General features: G+C 40.9%; 1 protein-coding gene across 1 annotated transcript in view; it reads right to left on the reverse strand.

The window, feature by feature from the left end:
• LOC106568679 (cadherin-7) overlaps window positions 1–18,848 on the reverse strand; it is a 168,766-nt gene extending 149,918 nt beyond the window's left edge. Inside the window, exon 1 of the mRNA XM_014139204.3 lies at window positions 18,361–18,848. Coding sequence (XP_013994679.3) covers window positions 18,361–18,615 — 255 coding nt within the window. The 5' untranslated portion in view covers window positions 18,616–18,848. The remainder of the gene's footprint in view (window positions 1–18,360) is intronic.
• Between the last annotated feature and the right edge of the window lie 4,367 nt (window positions 18,849–23,215).

Consider the following 23,215-nt stretch of genomic DNA (forward strand, 5'->3'; position numbering starts at 1 on the left):
GACTGAATTAACATAATTACTTTTTGCCCGAAAGGGAAAATGTCAATTCATTTCCTGAATTGACAGAATGGAAACTTAAATTGACCCCAACCCTGCTGTAGAAACTTAGTGCCCTCAAATGTCCCAAAGATGGCCAACTCTGAATGGTGACTCATCAACTCCTATATATACCCGTGGCGTATGTACAGATAGAGACAGCCAGGCAGAGACAGCCAGCCAGGCTATCAAAGGCTCTGTGTGTGTGTGTGTGTGTGTGTGTGTGTGTGTGTGTGTGTGTGTGTGTGTGTGTGTTCATGTGTGTGTGCATCTATCAAACACAATATATTGCAACAGTGATAAAGGGAGACAACTGAACCTGGCTAACACAAGCCTCCTTGTTTGTCCAATGCCACATGGCGAACACCAATTATGCCAGCGAGATTATAAACCCAGCTCGTTTCAGACACGCTAATTTAGTATTCATCTGTTTCACTTCCTGTATCGCAGCTAACCCCACATCTCAACTGGCCCCTCCGTAAATGTCACCCAATGAAGGAATATGGCGTTGTCGTACCATCTCTCCTGCCAGCACACATCAATTATCAGTCTCTGACTGCTGACTGTTTTCTCCCCTCAACGAACGTGCCCGTTTGTCAGCACATAAACCATCCTATCAAATAAGCGGCGTCGAAATACATGTCATATCCTGAGTGATGGGCTTTGGCCCGCCACACTCCAAGACAGTACATGGGATTTAGTTTGGGCAAATTCAATTACAGCGGGTGAGACCGAGAGCTGATGGATGCCGTGCAGATGGCGGCTCTAATTCAATACTTAAGACTCAATCATCCCTCTTTATTTAAAGGACGTTGTATGGGAAAATGTGGAAAAGTTCAACTTATTATAAAAAAATAAAAAATCTATTTCTATGTAATTGCTAAGTATTTACTAAAGTAATATGTAACAACAATTTCGTAACTGTAGTAATAACAGTGTTACTGCACTGGTATAAGAGCAACTTAATGTAAAGTGTTATACTTATTCTCTCATGTGAGAAGTGAAGAAGTTACTGTAAACAACAACCTTATGGTAGGGTAAATGTAAGCACGCTAGCTTAGCGAGTATGAACTTATTTTTGAAACTTTGTGTCCCAGGTCAGGCAGACAGGAATACAATACAGATGACCCTGCAAGTAATTCATGTAACAGGTTTTATTAGCAATGATTATGTTATGTGCTTGACTTTGTTGACACACTTATTGTAAGTTACTCGGGATAAGAGCGTCTGCTAAACGACTAATGTGTCAATGTAACCTCATTCCCATCACGGAAACAAAGCCTGGGTTAGTATTGGAAACATCTTAAAACTGTTCTAACAGTAGTCCTACTGTTGTTATAATCACTGGTCGAAGCCCTGTTCAGAAAGGTAACAGGGGAAGTTCATATTAAATTACATTTTCGACGATGTCTCGGTCTACTTGACTTACATACAATCTCTCCCTTTATAGGAAACAAATAGAGACATGACCAATTGAATAGTCTATCTCCCAAATTAATTTTACAAGAGATATAACAAAATAGAGCTGTTTGTCAGGGCACTGTTCACTCTTATGCAGGGCAGAACAACAGCTAGACCATTTGCAAAGTTTTGAGATAACTTAGTAATGAGCATTGGAAAGCTGGGAAGCAATTGTTGGATTTTGGTCTATGCATCTGAAAAGGGCTGCTGTGAACCAGTATTTTAAGAACGTGAAATGTCAGAATAACAGTAGAGAGAATGATTTATTTCAGCTTTTATTAGTTTCATCACATTCCCAGTAGGTCAGAAGTTCACATACACTCAATTAGTATTTGGTAGCATTGCCTTTAAATTGTTTAACTGGGGTCAAACGGTTTGGGTAGCCTTCCACAAGCTTCCCACAATAAATTGGGTGAATTTTGGCCCATTCCTCCTGACAGAGCTGGTGTAACTGAATCAGGTTTGTAGGCCTCCTTGCGCGCACATGTTTTTTCAGTTCTGCCCACAAATTTTCTACAGGATTATGGTCAGGACTTTGTGATGGCCGCTCCAATACCTTGACTTTGTTGTCCTTAAGTCATTTTGCCACAACTTTGGAAGTATACTTGTGGTCATTGTCCATTTGGAAGACCCATTTGTGACCAAGCTTTAACTTCCTGACTGATGTCTTTAGATGTTGCTTCAATATAGCCACATAATTACCCACCTCATGATGCCATCCATTTTGTGAAGTGCACCAGTCGCTCCTGCAGCAAAGCACCCCCACAACATGATGCTGCCACCCCTGTGCTTCACGGTTGGGATGGTGTTCTTCGGCTTGCAAGCATCCCCCTTTTTCCTCCAAACATAACAATGGTCATAATGGCAAAACAGTTCTATTTTTGTATCATTAGACCAGAAGACAATTCTCCAAAAAGTATGATCTTTGTCCCCATGTGCAGTTGCAAACCGTAGTCTAGCTTTTTTATGGCGGTTTTGGAGCAGTGGCTTCTTCATTGCTGAGCAGCCTTTCAGGTTATGTCGATATAGGACTCCTTTTACTGTGGATATAGATACTTTTGTACCTGTTTCCTCCAGCATCTTCACAAGGTCCTTTGCTGTTGTTGTGGGATTGATTTGCACTTTTCGCACCAAAGTACGTTCATCTTTAGGAGACAGAAGGTGTCTCCTTCCTGAGCGGTATGATGGCTGGTCCCATAGTGTTTATACAGATGAACGTGATACCTTCAGGCGTTTGGAAATTGCTCCCAAGGGTGAACCAGACTTGTGGAGTTCTACAATTGTTGTTCTGAGGTCTTGGCTGATTTCTTTTGATTTTCCAATGATGTCAAGCAAAGAGGCACTGAGTTTGAAGGTAGGCCTTGAAATACATCCACAGGTACACCACCAATTGACTCAAACGATGTCAATTAGCCTATCAGAAGCTTCTAAAGCCATGACATAATTTTCTGGAATTTTCCAAGCCATTTGAAGGCACAGTCAACGTAGTGTATGTAAACTTATGACCCACTGGAATTGTGATACAGTGAATTATAAGTGAAATAATCTGTCTGTAAACAATTGTTGGAAAAATTACTTGTGTCATGCACAAAGTAGATGTCCTAACCGACTTGCCAAAACTATAGTTTGTTAACAAGACATTTGTGGAAGGGTTGAAAAACGAGTTTTAATGACAACCTAACTATATGTAAACTTCCGACTTCAACTGTATTTCATTGCAGAGTATATGCTTTCCATCAGCACTGGCATGTATTCAAACACAGATCCTGATTCTATTTATTTGACGCATCTGTGTATACAGCAAGCAACCGAATCCTTTGTGCCTTAGAAATACCCTAGAATATAACGTCTCAGTTTATTGTGTTGTGGAGGAGAGGGACAGAGAGAGAAAGCAAGACAGAGAGCAACCCTGAGAAAGAGATTCAGACAGAGAGAGAAATAGAGACAGAAAGGCCCAGAGAAGAAGAAAGAGATGGCAAGAAGAAGAAAGAATGCTCCATATTTCAGGGCCTCCTGTCTTCGTCTGACTTTGGCTCCCGCTGCCTCCCTCTGCTTCCTCTGCTCTGAGCTCAGGTGGAGGAGAAGCACCTCCACATTTCATAATTTCTTTTTCTGTCTGTTGGAGAGCCTCCCATCCCTAAAAAGACATGACAGAATGCCTATGGTAATTAGGAATGCCAATATTTGAAAGATCCAATACAATTACCCCAACTCACCACCAGGTTCTTAGCTGACCTGTGTTCAAATACTATTTAAACAATTTCAAATTAAGCTGGGTTTGACTGACCTTGCCTGATGCAATGGAGCTAATAGATTATTCGCAAAACTGAAAACCCCAGGCAGGCTAAAGCAACCATTCAAAATATTTGATTGATTTCAAATAGTATTTGAACCCAGGTCTGGTTTTAAGAGGGTGGGGAAAAAATTTGATAGCTTTGGAATGACTCTTGTATGTTTTCAGTCTCATTGCCAGAAACTCCTTTCCCTTTTTAAGTTACATTTTGGGGGGTGAATGAATGAACGCATCAAGAGTGCTAGCTATATAAATGCAAATTGTATTGTATTACTTTGTGGTACTGCTCCATTCAAGAGAAATCGAGAGCTTTTCTCCTTTTATCATCTTCATTAAAATCAGATGTCTGCTCATATCGTTTTCAGCACATAAAGAGCTCTGCTGGCTTGAATGAAAAGAGATGTTCATGCCACAGCCACCAGCCCATCTACCTAATTATATGAAAGGCAGACTATTCATTTTCTCCATCATTTGTGTGTGTATGTGTGTCTCTTTGTGTGTGTGTGTGTGCGTGTGTGTGTGTGTGCATGTCCGTGTGTGTGTGTGTGCGTGTGATACAGATACTGTGTGTGTGTGTGTGTGTGTGTGTGTGTGTGTGTGTGTGTGTGTGTGTGTGTGTGTGTGTGTGGTGTCTCGGTGAGAATGACTGTTGTGGTGTCGCTTGAAGGCGAGCAAGGAGAAAGCACTGGTGATTGCTAACCTGATGACTTTCACCTCCTGCTCTGATAAAAGGCCATGGCGGAGCAGCCCAGAGACAGGGAGATACAGATTAAAAGCCCTGGAATTGCATTTCATTAACTTTTTAAGGTATAGGGGGCAGTATTTTCATTTTCGGATGAAAAGTGTGCCCAGAGTAAACTGCCTAATACTCGGGCCCAGAGTCAAATATTTGCATATTATTAGTAGATTCGGATAGAAAACACTGAAGTTTCTAAAACTGTTTGAATGATGTCTGTGAGTATAACAGAACTCATATGGCAGGCAAAAACCTGAGAAAAATCCAACCAGGAAGTGGGAAATCTGAGAATTGTAGTTCTTTTGAATCCCTATCGAAACTACAGTGCCTGTGGGGTCAAATTGCACTTCCTAAGGCTTCCATTTGCTGTCAACAGCCTTTAGAAACGTGTTTCATCCTTCTCCTGTTACTGGGCAGAAAATAGGAGCTCAGTCAATGAGTGGATTGCCTGGGACCAGTGAGTTGTTTACGGCGCGGCCACATTTGGCGCGCCGCTCCTTCTTTTTCCTCTGTAATGAATACGCTATTGTCCGGTTGGAATATTATCAACGTTTTATGTTAACCTGTTAGGGCTAGGGGGCAGCATTGACACGGCTGGATAAAAAACATACCGATTTAATCTGGTTACCACTCCTACTCAGTAACTAGAATATGCATATACTTATTACATATGGATAGAAAACACCCTAAATTTTCTAAAACTGTTTGAATGGTGTCTGTGAGTATAACAGAACTCAAATGGCAGGTCAAAACCTGAGAGATTCCTTTACAGGAAGTGGCCTGTCTGACCATTTGTTGAACTTCTTTTCCATCTCTATCATTTACTAAGGATCTCTGCTCTAACGTGACACTTCCCACGTCGTCCATAGGCGCTCAGAGCCCGGGAAAAAACAGAATGTCGTCATTCCAGCCCCAGGCTGAAACACATTATCGCCTTTCTCAAGTGGCCCATCAAGAGACACTAGCTTATGCGCGTGACCCCGACCGCCCCCGCCTTTGGGATTTTTTCCTCTGTTTGCCGAAAAGGAGATTCCCTGTCGGAATATTATCGCTTTTCTACGAGAAAAATGTCGTAAAAATTGATTTTAAACAGCGGTTGACATGCTTCGAAGTACGGTAATGGAATACTTAGAATTTTATTGTCACGAATTGCGCCAAGCGCGTGACACTTCTTTACTATTTCGGATAGTGTCTGGAACGCACGAACAAAACGCCGCTATTCGGATATAACGATGGATTATTTTGGACCAAACCAACATTTGTTATTGAAGTAGCTGTCCTGGGTGTGTATTCTGACGAAGACAACAAAAGGTAATGAAATTTTTATAATAGTAAATATGATTATGGTGAGTGCTAAACTTGCCGGGTGTCTAAATAGCGAGTCCGTGATGCCTGGGCTATGTACTTAGAATATTGCAAAATGTGCTTTCACCAAAAAGCTATTTTAAAATCGGACATATCGAGTGCATAGAGGAGGTCTGTATCTATAATTCTTAAAATAATTGTTATGCTTTTTGTGAACGTTTATCGTGAGTAATTTAGTAAAATGTTAGCGAATTCCCCGGAAGTTTGCGGGGGGTATGCTAGTTCTGAACGTCACATGCTAATGTAAAAAGCTGGTTTTTGATATAAATATGAACTTGATTGAACAAAACATGCATGTATTGTATAACATAATGTCCTAGGGTTGTCATCTGATGAAGATCATCAAAGGTGAGTGCTGCATTTAGCTGTCTTCTGGGTTTTGGTGACATTATATGCTGGCTTGAAAAATGGGTGTCTGATTATTTCTGGCTTGGTACTCTGCTGACATAATCTAATGTTTTGCTTTCGTTGTAAAGCCTTTTTGAAATCGGACAGTGTGGTTAGATTAACGAGAGTCTTATCTTTAAATGGCTGTAAAATAGTCATATGTTTGAGAAATTGAAGTAATAGGATTTTTAAGGTTTTGAAAATCGCGCCACAGGATAGCCGTGGCTGTTACGTAGGTGGGACGAATTCGTCCCGCCTAGCCTAGAGAGGTTAAAAATTCCCTAAGGGTTGATTGTAAATAACGTTTGACATGTTTCTACGAACGGCAATGGAACTATTTGACTTTTCGTGTCTGGATTTACGCTCGCGCGTTATGCCTTTGGATAGTGATCTGAACGCACGAACAAAACAGAGATATTTGGACATAAATATGGAGTATTTCAAACAAAAATAACATTTCTTGTGGAAGTAGGAGTCCTGGGAGTGCATTCTGACGAAGATCAGCAAAGGTAAGAGAATATTTATAATACTAATTCTGAGTTTAGTTGACCCCAGAACTTGGTGGGTATCTGTATAGCTTGCTTCGATGGCTGAGCTATGTACTCAGAATATTGAAAAATGTGCTTTCTCCGTAAAGCTATTTTAACCCTTTCACACGTACCATCACACGGGGTGTGATCGTTCTACAGTGGTCCCTGAAGCGTACGATCACACCCCGTGTGATTAGAACACTCATTTAGAACGCTCATTTAGAACGGCCAGTTTCGAATGACGCAACAATCAGCATTTGAGCTGGCCACACTTTTTTCAGAAACTATTTACACAAACAGTCCTTACAAAGTTATGTCCAGAATGTGAGCAGTTTATTTTTGGATGCAATGTTCAGATATTCACAGAAGTATCTATAGCATAACACAATCATCCTAACTGGAAAAATGTAGGCTACATTTGTCCTAGCGCTAACTGAGGAAAGATTGACGCAACACAAGCGGTCATATTTTCTAACTCTCGGCTGACGTAAACTATACCATGAATTAGCTAATAGCAATTACTATGTATAATTAATCACATCACGAGTGAGCTCACCATTGATCGAAATAATTAGGTAAAACACTTTCTAGAAATTGAAAATAATCCGTCGATTAGTTTCAGCGCACAGCCATGCATTTTTTCCTCACAGAAACCGAAGATAATAAGAGAAGACAAGATGAGTTTGGTCTGTTTACAGTATGCATGTTGAAGGGGTGTGTCATCTACTGTCGTTCACATACCACCATTCATTTGCAGAAGTCCTCAAAAAATGAGTGAACTCTTACTCACCTCATTTTGTTATAATATCTTTGGTCAAACGGATGATTATGTGAAACCCAGAATGCATTTTATGTCAACAAACATGGCTCCATACACATAGCTGGAATTAGCTTAGCTCATCATAAATCAGTACAACCTTCAAAACATTATTTTACACACATACTATGCGCCCATTACAATTTATGCAAAAATCGGAATGCATGATTTATCACGGGTAATTGAAAACGTCAATAAAATACTAAATATATCAATAATACCACACAAAACATTTTCTGATAGTGATTTACTGATACAAATGGCGCGTGCAGGCAGTCAATCACGGTAACCTCTCACTCCCACTCTGAGCCATTCAGTGTTGTTGTTTATGTAACAATCACATCCTGGAATGGAGAGAACGTTCAAACATCACGTGCATAAAAAAACTCACGCTGAGGCGACCGTTAGAGATATTTGGAACTCACGCGTGAAAGGGTTAAAATCTGACACAGCGGTTGCATTAAGGAGAATTATATCTATAATTCTTTCAATAACTGTTGTAAATTTTATCAACGTTTATGATGAGTATTTTTGTAAATTGATGTGCTCATTCATTTTCTGAACATCACGCGGCAATGTAAAATGGGGTTTTTGGATATAAATATGAACTTTATCGAGCAAACATACATGTATTGTGTAACATGAAGTCCTATGAATGCCATCTGATGAAGATCAAAGGTTAGTGAATATTTTAGCTGTATTTTTGTTTTTTGTGATGCATGTCCTTGCTTGGAAAATGGCTGTGTGGTTTTTCTTGTGAAGTTTATGTCCTAACATAATGTAATGTTATGCTTTCGCCGTAAAGACTTTTTGAAATCGGACAATGTGGTTAGATTAACGAGAAGTTTATCTTTAAAATGGTGTAAAACAGTTAATTGTTTGAGAAAATGGAATTATGAGATTTTTGCTGTTTTGTATTTCGCGCCCTGATATTTCACTGGCTGTTAATAGTGTGTACCGCGGGTGGGACGCTAGCGTCCCACATAGCCCATAGAAGTTAACAAACTCATGTTCAAAATCACACCAAAGAGAATCACACCAAAGAGAATGTACTTCACCTTGGGAGGTGAAGTGCATGTCAGGGATTTTTGGGGCTGCGTGGTAAACAGGAAATGGTAATAGACTGCAGCAGCGGCCCAGTAGATTCCCAGACGCTCCTGGCGAACGTTCTCCTCCTCGCCTGCAAAGGATCTCCTCCAATTAAACCCGGACTCAAAGGGCTTCACCTCAGGAGAAACCCGGCAAACAAGGGAAGGATAGGGGAAAATGCGATCAACTCAGGCCCAGATGCTCTGGGTCGCTCCATGCTGCGCTAAAGGAATCGTATTAGAGTTAACCTCTATGGGACCCCTTCCCTTTCTCATCCCGTTAACGGGATTGAGTTTGACAACAGTCAGTGGAAAATCAGAGCGCCAAATTTAAAACAGCTAAAATCTCATAATTCCATTTCCTCAAACAATCAACTATTTTACACCATTTTAAAAATAAACTTCTCGTTAATGTAACCACATTGTCCGATTTCAAAAAGGCTTTACGGCGAAAGCATAAAATTAGATTATGTTAGGACATAAACTTCACAAGAAACACCAGTCAGCCATTTTCCAAGCAACTAGATGCATCACAAAAACCCAAAACACAGCTAAATGATGCACTAACCTTTGACGATCTTCATCAGATGACACTCCTAGGACATTATGTTAGACAATACATGTATGTTTTGCTTGATAATGTTCATATTTATATCGAAAAACAGCATTTTACATTGGCGAGTAATGTTGAGAAATGTTTTCCCTCCAAACCACCGGTGACTCAGCACAATTAGCACACATAGTACGTAAATTCTTATCGTAAACATTGATCAATATAGAAGTGTTATGCACAGAATTATAGATACACTTCTCCTAAATGTAATCGCGTTGTCCAATTTCAAAAAAGGTTCATGGCGAAAGCACAATTTGCAATAATCTGAGTACAGCCCAGATGACACTAACAACTAGCAAACAGAAACCCGCCATCTTGGAGTCAATAAAACTAAGAAATTACATTATAAATATTCACAGCTCCACAATAAATGTTCGATAAAGTTCATATTTATTTCCAAATAATCCATTTTGTTCACGCGTTAGGTTCACTATCCAAATCCACAACGTGCGTGCTTACTTAGTTCAGACGAAAAGCCAAAAAAGTTATACTACAGTTTGTAGAAAAATGTCAAACGATGTATAGAATCAATCTTTAGGTTGCTTTTATCATATATCTTGAATAAAATTCCAACCAGACCTATCCGTTCTCTTTAGGAGTGAATATGAACTCAGCTCGCTCCCAAGTCATTGCGCGTGACTTGAGCCCATGCCTTATAATGGAACACCAGTTTACCACAGCTGGTATTCCCTTCAAATTCACCATAGAATCTTCAAACACCGTTCTAAAGACTGCTGACATCTAGTGGAAGCTTTAGGAAGTGCAAAATGAACCCTATTTCACTGTATACAGTCAAGGCAATCACTTGAAAGGACTACAAGCACCAGACTTCCCACTTCCTGCTTGGATTTCTCTCAGGTTTTTTCCTGCCACATGAGTTCTGTTATACTCACAAACACCATTCAAACAGTTTTAGAAACTTCAGAGTGCTCAAAATGGACAGAAACAAATAACTTTCTTTTGAAACTCGTCAGTCTATTCTTGTTCTGAGAAATGAGGGCTATTCCATGCGAGAAATTGCCAAGAAACTGAAGATCTCGTACAATGATGTGTACTACTCTCTTCACAGAACAGCGCAAATTGACTCAAACCAGAATAGAAAGAGGAGTGGGAGACCCCGGTGCACAACTGAGCAAGAGGACAAGTACATTAGAGTGTCTAGTTTGAGATACAGACACCTCGCAAGTCCTCAACTGGCAGCTTCATTAAATAGTACCCACAAAACACCAGTCTCAACGTCAACAGCGAAGAGGCGACTCCAGGATGCCTCATTGTACGAGATCTTCAGTTTCTTGGCAATTTCTCGCATGGAAAAGCCCTCATGCCGACAGCAGTCGCACAATCAATCGTGTTTCCATCAGCCGATGTCATAAAGTGCTATAGAGAAACCCAGAAACCCAACCCCAAACAAACTTTCTGAATTCAAAAGTAATCCTCAAAGTTATCATCTAGTTTTTCAAAAGTATCTGTAATCTGATTACAATATTTTTGCTGGTAATGTAACAGATTACAGTTACAGTTCTTTTGTAATCCCTTACATGTAACGGATTACATGTAATCCGTTACTCCCCAACCCTGGCTGCAGTTCACCATGTACATACTAAACCAACCTCTGACGAGGAGTCACTACGGCCACAGATTCCAGTCAACTTGCAATTGGGTAATCAGATCGGTATGGGGATGTGGAAAGGTTCAGAGACCCTCTTGGTCTTGGTGGCTGGTTTTATGAAGTGGGGTACCAGCATTGGGAATGATTAATATGATTAATTGAGGCATATACAGCCAATAAAATAAATTACCTTACAAGCGTTGAAGGCTGTCAGAGTCTTGAAAATAGTAGTAGTGATAATTCAAGTTAAGCAAAAAGAACATTGTACTGTAAAGCAGGCATATCAAATAGCTGTCCTAGCACCACAATATATTGCTGTATTGCAATAAATAGATTAATTAGAAACCCAAAAAATAAGCTTGAAATTCGAATGAAAAATGCTCAAATAGATTAAAAACAGCAGTTTACTGAAACTGCGTACACTCCTTCTCTAGTTATGCTTTTGAACTTTCATAACAATTTATGTAGATTGGAGAAATGGCTTAACCTGTTATGGCTAGGGGGCAGTATTTTCACAGCCGGATAAAAAACGTACCCGATTTAATCTGATTATTACTCCTGCCCAGAAACTAGAATATGCATGTAATTATTAGCTTTGGATAGAAAACACTCCAAAGTTTCTAAAACTGTTTGAATGGTGTCTGTGAGTATAACAGAACTCATTCGGCAGGCCAAAACCTGAGAAGATTCCATGCAGGAAGTGCCCTGTCTGACAATTTCTTGCCCTTCTTGATTATCTCTATCCATTACAGAGGATCTCTGCTGTTACGTGACACTTCCTACGGCTCCCATGGGCTCTCCGAAGGCGGCAAAAAGCTGAATCGTGGCTTTGCAGGCTCTGGCTGAAAAAAAGTAGCGGGTTTGGGTAGTGGCTGGTTACAGTACTGTGAGACTCAGGCGCGTGCCCGAGTCGACCTCATGCTTTGTTTTCTTTCGTCTGTTTACCTAAACGCAGATTCCCGGTCGGAATATTATCGCTTTTTTACGAGAAAAATGGCATAAAAATTGATTTTAAACAGCGGTTGACATGCTTTGAAGTACGGTAAAGGAATATTTAGAAATCTTTTGTCACGAATTGTGCCATGCTCGTGACCCTTATTTACACTTCGGAGGGTGTCTTGAACGCACGAACAAAACGCCGCTATTTGGATATAACAATGGATTATTTTGAACCAAACCAACATTTGTTATTGAAGTAGCAGTCCTGGGAGTGCATTCTGACGAAGAACACCAAAGGTAATCAAACTTTTGTAATAGTAAATCGGAGTTTGGTCAGGTCTAAACTTGGTCGGTGTCTAAATGGCTAGCCGTGATGGCTGGGCTATCTACTGAGAATATTGCAAAATGTGCTTTCACCGAAAAGCTATTTTAAAATCGGACATATCGAGTGCATAGAGGAGGTCTGTATCTATAATTCTTAAAATAATTGTTATGTTTTTTGTGAACGTTTATCGTGAGTAATTTAGTAAATTCACCGGATGTTTGCGGGGGGTATGCTAGTTCTGAACGTCACATGCTAATGTAAAAAAGCAGTTTTTTGATATAAATGTGAACTTGATTGAACAAAACATGCATGCATTGTATAACATAATGTCCTAGGGTTGTCATCTGATGAAGATCATCAAAGGTTAGTGCTGCATTTAGCTGTGGTTTTGTTTTTTGTGACATTATATACTAGCTTGAAAAATGGGTGTCTGATTATTTCTGGCTGGGCACTCTGCTGACATAATCTAATGTTTTGCTTTCGTTGTAAAGCCTTTTTGAAATCGGACAGTGTGGTTAGATTAACGAGAGTCTTGTCTTTAAAATGCTGTAAAATAGTCATATGTTTGAAAAATGTAAGTTTTCGGATTTTAGAGGAGTTTGTATTTCGCGCCACGCCCATCATTGGATATTGGAGCAGGTGTTCCGCTAGCGGAACGTCTAGATGTAAGAGGTTTTTAAGAATGATGTCATACAATGGTGTACTAGAGGGACATGTGTATTTGTCCCTCAAGTACCCAATCAATAAAAGAGCCTGAAACAAAATGGTTCCCCAAATAGAATGTGACATGACATTGGTGAAAATCACAGATCCATTTTGTATATATACAGTGGCTTGCGAAAGTATTCACCCCCCTTGGAATTTTGTTGCCTTACAACCTGGAATGAATTTCCCTGTATTTAGTACCATCCATCATTCCTTCAATTCTGACCAGTTTCCAAGTCACTGCCGATGAAAAACATCCCCACGGAATGATGCTGCCACCACCATGCTTCACTGTGGGGAAGGTGTTTTTCATAATTTTTCATGTTGGCTTATTTTTTTTTAAGCAATGGCTTTTTTTCTGGCCACTCTTCCGTAAAGCCCAGCTCTGTGGGAATGTACGGCTTAAAGTGGTCCTATGGACAGATACTCCAATCTCCGCTGTGAAGCTTTGCAGCTCCTTCAGGGTTATCTTTGGTCACTTTGTTACCTCTCTGATTAATGCCGTCCTTGCCTGGTCCGTGAGTTTTGGTGGGCGGCCCTCTCTTGTCAGGCTTGTTGTGGTGACATATTCTTAACCGTTTTTAATAATGGATTTAATGGTCCTCTGTGGGATGTTCAAAGTTTCAGATATTTTTATTCTAAAATTGATAAATTGTTTTTTTTCCCCTCATCAATCTACACACAATACCCAATAACGACAAAGCAACAACTGGTTTGAAATTTTTGCACATTTATCTACAAAAAACTATATCATCACATTTACATAAGTATTCAAACCCTTTACTCAGTACTTTGTTGAAGCACCTTTTGCAGCAATTACAGCCTCAAGTCTTCTTGGGTTTGACGCTACAAGCTTGGCACACCTGTATTTGGGGAGTTTATGCTATTCTTCTCTGCAGACCCTCTCAAGCTCTGTAAGGTTGGATGGGGAGAGTCGATCTTGTTCAAGTCCGGGCTCTGGCTTGACCACTCAAGGACATTCAGAGACTTGTCCGAAAGCCACTTTTGCGTTGTCTTGGCTGTGTGCTTAGAGTCGATGACCTGTTGGATGGTGAACCTTCACCCCAGTCTGAGGTCCTGAGCACTCTGGGGCAGGTTTTCATCAAAGATCTCTCTGTACTTTGCTCCATTCATCTTTCCCTCGATCCTGACTAGTCTCCCAGTCCCTGCCACTGAAAAACACCCCCAAAGCATGATGCTGCCACCACCATGCTTCACCGTAGGAATGGTATTGGCCAGGTGATGAGCGGTGCCTGGTTTCCTCCAGACCTGATGCTTGGCATTCAGGCCAAAGAGTTTAATCTTGGTTTCATCAGACCAGATAATCTTGTTTCTCATGGTCTGAGAGTCTTTTAGGTGCCTTTTGGCAAACTACAAGTGGGCTATCATGTGCCTTTTATTGAGGAGTGGCTTCCGTCTGGCCAGTCTAACATAAAGACCTGAATGGTGGAGTGCTGCAGAGATGGTTTTCCTTCTGGAAGGTTATCCCATCTCCACAGAGGAACTCTGGAGCTCTGTCAGAATGACCATCGGGTTCTTGGTCACCTCCCCGACAAAGGCCCTTCTCCCCGATTGCTCAGTTTGGACGAGTGGCCAGCTCTAGGAAGAGTCTTGGTTCTTCCATTAAAGAATGATGGAGGCCTGTGTCTTCTTGGGGACCTTCAATGCTGCAGACATTTTTTGGTACCCTTCCCCGGATCTGTGCCTCAACACAATCCTATCTCGGAGCTCTATGTACAATTCCTTCGACACCATGGCTTAGTTTTTGCTCTGTCATGAACTGTCAACTGTGGGACCTTATATAGATAGATGTGTGCCTTAATTTTCTATGAAAGTATCTTTACTTTTACTTAAGTATGACAATTGAGTACTTTTTCCACCACTGCTAATATGTGCCGAAAAGACTGAGGACTCACAAATGGTTACGTTCATGGCTTTGTGGTGGTGTCCTCCCACTTGTCCACATGCTCAAGATTAATTTATGTGTAAGGCAACACTCGGTAGATTCACCCCCCATGAGAGACACGTGTTCCAACAACCTCTTGGATTCCCAAACGAAAGAGACGTGTTCATCGCTTTATGCCCCTGCCATCTACGTACAAGATCTGTTTAAATACTGAAAGAATTTGAAAGATAAAGGAAGCCTTTGATCGCAATGAACTCGTCAGCGATTATTTGACTGGGTCGAGTATCAAATGAGAGGATGTACACGCTCACGTTCAAGAGGCCTCTTTGATACAATTGCTATTTGGCTTTTTTTCAGATCGTATACGAGAGGAATTTTGAGTCTTAAGAAAATGTCACTGCTTAAGTACCTTTGCTATGTCTTCGTTTACTGTAGACTATGGTAGGGTTGATTAAGGGATTAGAATAATCTTGTCAATTCTTATAATGCCTCTGTCATCCACCCCTCCCTGTTCCTGTACAGTATGTAGCTTTCCAATGCCTCTGTTTTGCCAACTCAGCGCCATTCAACAATAGTAATTGAAATAGTATCTCTTGTAGTATTTTAATGAACGGAGGCAGTAGCATGAGTTCCCTAGAAGGCCGCGAACCCAAATTGCCAGGCCCAAAGAAGAACGGCCTAACCACTATTCCAATTGTAAGAGATTGTAAGGTGCCTATCGACTAGGGTTGTTACAGTATAATTTCCACATACAGTGTTGGTTGGGTGTTTGAATTACTTTCTTCCCCTTGTATTGCCCAACAATCTATCAGGAATCAAGGTAAGACCCAAGTGCAGACTGTGTGAAGTAACAATGTTTATTGTAACAACAGGGGCGGGCAAACGAGAGGTCAAGGCAGGCAAGGGTCGATAATCCAGAGTAGAGGCCAAGTTACAGGACGACAGGCAAGCACAGGGTCAGGTCAGGCAGAGGTCGGTAATCCAGAGGTGGAATAAAGGTACAGGATGGCAGGCAGGCTCAGGTCAGGGACAGGCAGAGCGGTCAGGCAGGCAGGTACCTGGTCAGGACAGGCAAGGGTCAAAAACCAGGAGGACGAGACAAAGAGCGACTGGGGAAAAACTGGAGCTGAGACAAACCACTGGTAGGCTTAAGCAAACAAGACAAACTGGCACAGACAGAAAACACAGGTATAAATACCCAGAGGAAAAGTGGGGAAGATGGGCGACACTTGGAGGGGGTGGAGACAAGTACAAGGACAGGTGAAACGGATCAGGGCGTGACACAATCAGAGCTTCCTTTTCCTTGTGAATATGTGTACCCTAACCAGCCATTCGGTTTAGCTGCCACAATCACATACAGTGGCAAGAAAAAGTATGTGAACCCTTTGGAATTACCTGGATTTCTGCATAATTTGGTCATAAAATTTGATCTGATCTTCATCTAAGTCACAACAATAGACAAACACAGTCTGCTTAAACTAATAACACAAACAATTATATGTTTTCATGTCTTTATTGAACACACCATGTAAACATTCACAGTGTAGGGTGGAAAAGTATGTGAACCCTTGGATTTAATAACTGGTTGGCAGCAATAAACTCAACCAAATGTTTTCTGTAGTTGCGGATCAGACCTGCACAACGGTCAGGAGGAATTTTGGACCATTCATCTTTACAAAACTGTTTTAGTTCAGCAATATTCTTAGAACATCTGGTGTGAACCGCTCTCGAGGTCATGCCACAGCATTTTAAATCGGGTTGAGGTCAGGACTGATGTTGATTTACTCCTGTGTTTTGGGTCGTTGTCCTGATGCATCACCCAACTTCTGTTGAGCTTCAATTGGCAGACAGATAGCCTTACATTTCCCTGCAAAATGTCTTGATAAACTTGGGAATTCATTTTTCCGGCGATGATAGCAAGCTGTCCAGGCCCTTAAGCAGCAAAGCAGCCTCAAACCATGTTGCTCCCTCCACCATACTTTACAGGTGGGATGAGGTTTTGATGTTGGTGTGCTGTGCCTTTTTTTCTCCACACTGTTGTTTGTTCCTTCCTTCCAAACAACTCAACTTTAGTTTTTATCTGTATACAGAATATTTTGCCAGAAGCGCTGTGGAACATCCAGGTGCTCTTTTGCGAACTTCAGACGTGCAGCAATGTTTTTTTTGGACAGCAGTGTCTTCTTCCGTGGTTTCCTCCCATGAACACCATTCTTGTTTACTGTTTTACGTATCGTAGGCTCGTCAACAGAGATGTTAGCATGTTCCAGAGATTTCTGTAAGTCTTTAGCTGACACTCTAGGATTCTTCTTAACCTCATTGAGCATTCTGCGCTGTGCTTTTGCAGTCATCTTTGCAGGAAGGCCACTCCTAGGGAGAAGCAACAGAGCTGAACTTTCTCCATTTATAGACAATTTGTCTTACCGTGGACTGATGAACATCAAGGCTTTTAGAGATAATTTTGTAACCTTTTCCAGCTTTATGCAAGTCAACAATTCTTAATATTAGGTATTCTGAGATTTCTTTTGTTCGAGGAATGGTTCACATCAGGCAATGCTTCTTGTGAATAGCAAACTCAAATATTGTGAGTGTTTTTTATAGGGCAGGGCAGCTCTAACCAACATCTCTAATCTAGTCACATTGATTGGACTCCAGGTTAGCTGACTCCTGACTCCAATTAGCTTTTGGAAAAGTAATTAGCCTAGGGGTTCACATACTTTTTCCAACCTACACTGTGAATGTTTAAATTATGTATTCAATATAAACAATAAAAATACAATAATGTGTGTGTTATTAGTTTAAGCACACTGTTTGTCTATTGTTGTGACTAAGATAATGATCAGATCAAATTGTATGACTAATTTATGCAGAAATCCAGGTAATTCTAAAGGGTTCACATACTTTTTCTAGCCACTGTATCACAATGTGGTGAGATCCATTCACTACTCCATCTTGGAGGTGCCCTATCAAAACTTATAATTGTTGTCAGACCTTAAGCAGGAGGCATAAGTGGACACCACGGGCCTGTTCAGGAGGATGCAAAGTTACAGAATGTTCAGATAGAAAACCTTTTTTTTTTTAGAACAGGCATGATTGTCAAGTAGAATTAGGGAACAGAGTAAGCTCTATTTATTTATATCGGCAACCTTCTGAAGGTTTCATCTCACTAAATAAACGGCGGAAGTAAACATGCAATTGAAAACCCTTGCGCTCTTCATGCACTCTTTATGAAAGGGTTTCTACACAAGAGCATCTAATGGAGATGGACGAAGACCTGAGAACCCGAGACTCTCTGAAACACAAAATGTTCTCCGTTGCTCCTAAATCCTTCCTGTGAACTCACATCTCCAACAAATGCATAAACAGGTAAATAAGTATTGGATAACACAAGTATAGTTGGGTCAAGACTTTTTGATCATCTTGTACTCAGCATCTTTTCTCCCCTTCACCGAATCCACCTGTATGGTGTCCATATTAGGACAGTCACACATCCACCGGTTCCCTGTATAAATGCACAGCTGAGAGAGAACCCAGGTGAGAGAGAAATTCTTACCTTGCCCACGTAGAGTGGCTCGTCCCCTGTGTACTCCTCCAGCACGAAGAACTGGTTCCACACCCAACTGCGCCTCTGCCTGTGGTGTGCCCCCCCTTCGCAGCTTCTTTGGTACGTCCCGACTGGCGGCAGGGGCACTGAGTTAAAGCTCAGGCCAGAGCAGCCCATCTCCCAAAGTGGTAATAGCAACAAAGTCAACAGGCTAACCACACTCCATACGGGGGAACAGTTCAGTCTCATCATTGCGATACACATATTTTGGGTGAATATGAACTGCGAAAGACTCAAGAAGAAATGTTGTCAACCATCCACAGGGTGAATTTTGGGGTTCAACAGAAGCGACACCTCAGTCCAGGTGTCGTTTGTTTAACGAGCAAGTGTATCCTTCAGCAGACAGACGGAGGATAGTGATTGTTGGTTGTCAAGGAGTCAGAAAACGGCTACGGCAGCGGAATGGTCTTCTTTACACCTGAGCACAATGAATAATTGGAGCCTATCAGAAAGAAAGAGAGAGGGTGGGAGGGAAAGGAAGGAAGGAAGGAAGGAAGGAAGGAAGGAAGGAAGGAAGGAAGGAAGGAAGGAAGGAAGGAAGGAAGGAAGGAAGGAAGGAAGGAAGGAAGGAAGGAAGGAAGGAAGGGTGAGAGGGAAAAGAAGGTGAGGTGAAGAGAGAGATTCAACGTTGGATGAAAATTATCATGCCAAGGCTTACGTGTATGATAACAAGCAGTCAGGGATAACATGCACCCATTCATTTTTTTTTCTCCAGAAAATTTAACATTTGTCAATGGGGGATCATTTAGCTATTTGATTTTGAGTTTTAAGACCCCTTGAAGTATCCCCCCAAAATATAAAACATTTATTTGATTTAAAAAAATATGTGGCCTTACTGCTATTAGCCCATACAAATGCATTGAATAACAGATTCACTACATGGAACAACAGATAGTCCCAAAAACAAATCAAAACAAAGTATGTTCTGAAGTGTCTGTCCTAGAGATATAACAAAGATCAGGAAACATTTGTAATAATTGTTTTGTTGTTGTTGTATTTAATCCCTTATTTTTGGCACTGAGCAGTACTTCCATAAATTGTTTCAGACGAGTCTTGTGAGGCCTGTGGGCATGTACGTGTTTGGGAGAGTCTCACGTTTCCACAGAGGGGTCATATTAGTGTACAGCCCAAACTGTTTGGACGCTATAGACAGAAGTTGGCAGATCAGTTGTACTGATTTCAGACGAGTCCTAAGAAGCTTGTGGGGGTCGTAGAGCAACATGGAGAACACCATCATGTTCGCGAGAGTCTCATCTTTCCATAGAGGGGACACTACAGCTCAGACACTACAGACAATTTTGTGAGAAGAGCTCTAGCTCTGTCACCGTGCACCACAGATGCGGAAGTGAGACATCAGCGGATGCTGTGGATTGAGAAAAAATAACTGATATCTCTAGCTAAAACGTACACATTTTTATGGGGATTTTTTCTTATGATAATTAGATTTCCGTGGGGACGAGGACTTTAACTCTTGTTTTTTTTTTACAAACTTTTATGCCTGGTATATAGTATCATAACCTAGGAATTAAAGCAATTTTTGTATTTTCTAAAGTCTAGCAACCTTGCCCGCAAGTATGCCAGCTAACTTCTTGGGGCTATGTGGGACGCTAGCGTGCCACCCGTGGTGCACCCTATCAACAGCAGGTGCATTTCAAGAGCGGCAAATTTGAAACCAAATAAATGTCAAAATTCAAATTTTTCAAACATACAACTATCTTACACCCTTTGAAAGATAAACATCTCCTTAATCTAACCACGTCGTCCGATTTCAAAAAGGTTTTACGGCGAAAGCATAAAGTTAGATTATGTTAGGAGAGTACATTGACAATAGCTGTGTGTAATGTTTTGTCAATTCAAAGACAGGCGTCACCAAAACCATAAAACCAGCTAAAATGATGCACTAACCTTTTACAATCTCCATCAGATGACACTCCTAGGACATTATGTTAGACAATGCATGCATTTTTAGTTCTATCAAGTTCATATTTATATCCAAAAACAGCGTTTTACTATGGCATTGATGTTGAGGAAATCGTTTCCCTCCAATAACCGGCAGTCAAGTCAGCACCACAAATTAAATAATTAAAATTAGAAAACATTGGTAAAATATTATATTGTCATTTAAAGAATTATAGATTTACATCTCTTGAACGCAATCAACTTGCCAGATTTAAAAAGAACCTTACTGGGAAATCACACTTTGCAATAATCTGAGCACTGCGCCCAGAAAAATACGCTTTGCTGTACAGACAAACGGCCATGTTGGAGAGATCTAAAATCGAAAATACTATGTAAATAATCCATTACCTTTGATTCTCTTCATCAGATGTCACTTCCAGGAATCCCAGGTCCATAACGAATGTAGTTTTGTTCAAAAAAGCTCATCATTTATATCCAAAAAGCTCCGTGTTGTTAGCACATGATCTAAGCCAGCCGGACTTCTCGTCATGAACGAGGGGAAAAAATATATTTACGTTCGTTCAAACATGTCAAACGTTGTATAGCATAAATCATTAGTGCCTTTTTTAACCAGAACATGAATAATATTCAAGGTGGACGAATGCATTCTCTTTTATAACCTATTGGAACGAGGGTACCCAACATGAACTCGCGCGCCAGAGTCTAATCGGCCATCACCGTTCCATGGCTCTTGTTCGGTCAGATCTCACAGTAAAAGACTCAAAACACTTTGTAAAGGCTGGTGACATCTAGTGGAAGCAATAGGAAGTGCCAAAACATTAATCAACCCCTGTGTGTTTCAATGGCATAGGCTTAAAGTTAATTCAACACATCAGGTATCCACTTCCTGTCAGAAAATGTCTCAGGGTTTTGCCTGCCAAATGAGTTCTGTTATACTCACAGACACCATTCAAACAGTTTTAGAAACTTTAGGGTGTTTTCTATCCATATATAATAAGTATATGCATATTCTAGTTACTGGGTAGGATTAGTAACCAGATTAAATCGGGTACGTTTTTTTATCCAGCCGTGAAAATACTGCCCCCTAGCCCCAACAGGCTAAGATAGTTAGACACGCTACTTTAACTTGATTAATAGCCTAAAATGACTTGGTAGCTAGTTATGAGGTTAGGAGATTGGGAACCTATCTAGCTGGCTAGCTAATAATTGCTAGGTGTCACGTCCTGACCAGTATAGGGGTTATTTGTTATTATAGTTTGGTCAGGATGTGGCAGGGGGTGTTTGTTTCATGTGGTTTGGGCTATGTATTTAGGTAGAGGGGTGTTTGGTTTATGTGGTTCGGGGTTTGTTAGTCTATGTTCTATGTTACTATATTTTCCATGTTCTATCTAGTCTTTTGTATTTCTATGTGTAGTTAATTGGGGTTGGACTTTCATTTTTTGTCAAAAAAAATTCAATTGGAGGCAGCTGGTTAATGTTGCCTCTGATTGAGGGTCCTATAATTAGGAGTTTGTTTTTCATGGGTTTTTGTGGGAGATTGTGCTTGTTTAGCTGTGTGCCTGACAAGACTGTCCAGTTCGTTTGTGTTTTGTATACGTTTATTGTGTTTTCCTTCTTCACCAAATAAAAACAAAGTATATATTTTCCCGCTGCGTCTTGGTCTTTACCCTACGACAACCGTGACACTAGGTGGCTAGTATTATATAGAAACAACAAAACACGTTATAATAATTTATTAATCAAGAAGGAATCAATAGGCTACATAGCTGATTAAATTAATTTACAAACATACTTCCTGCCCAACATCGGCAGCTAAAATCAAATCAAACGCTGTGTGTCACTCAACACTTTCTCTCCTCCTCCACTGATGGTACAGTCTGCACGCACTACAATATCTAGTGTCCTGCCTAGCATATCTTTCCTAAGTGGTGCACCTTGGAAGGGCATGACACCTCTGTAAGCAATAATAACACAAGTAACACCTTGACATAGTTTCTACCGAGAGAAATATATTTAACCTCTTGAGGATACCCTAGGATAGGGGGCGCCACAGCGCATTTTGAAAAAAATTCGTTCCCATTTTCAACGGCCTACTAATCAAACTCAGAAGCTAGGACATGCATATACTTATTATATATGGATAGAAAACACCCTAAAGTTTCTAAAACTGTTTGAATGGTGTCTGTGAGTATAACAGAACTCATATGGCAGTCAAAACCCCGAGACCGATTGAGACAGGAAGTGGAATTCTGAATTGTGGACTCGACTTCTCATCTTTCCCTATTAATCACACCGTTAACAATGTTTCATTGAGCACTTCCTATTGCTTCCACTAAATGTCGCCAGTCTTTTCACAGTGGTTTGAGCCTTATACAGTCGAAACTCAGTGAATGAGACGCATTGGAAATTGGTCACAGGGGATGGGCCATCACCATTATGACGCCGGCGGCCCTGTCTACCCCCACCTTTGGAAACGTTTTAAAACACTCTGCAACCGTCCCCGTCGAATCTTATTGGCTCTCTTGGTGTTACAGGCCCTGAAGATTAATGTTTTACAACGTTTGACATGTTTGAACGAACCTAAAGGCGGGAAAATCTCATTTTTCCGAAACTGCAGCCCTGCGCACGTCGGAGTATTTGGAGACAGCCCTAGGACGCGCTACCAACAGCAGGCTAATGGAACATGAAGGATGGACTTTTTCGACCGAAAATACATCTGTTGTGGACCTGGGAATCCTGGAAGTGCTTTCTGATGAAGACAACTAAAGGTAGGCGATTATTGACAATATTATACAAGATGAGATGTGACATGCGATTGTTCCAAGATGGCGCCGAGCTCGGTTTATTAGCTCATTTTCTGAGTATCGCATCTCCTTTTATCGCA

This window comes from Salmo salar, chromosome 14, assembly GCF_965601325.2.
Source record: "Salmo salar chromosome 14, fSalSal1, whole genome shotgun sequence".
NCBI lineage: Eukaryota > Metazoa > Chordata > Actinopteri > Salmoniformes > Salmonidae > Salmo > Salmo salar.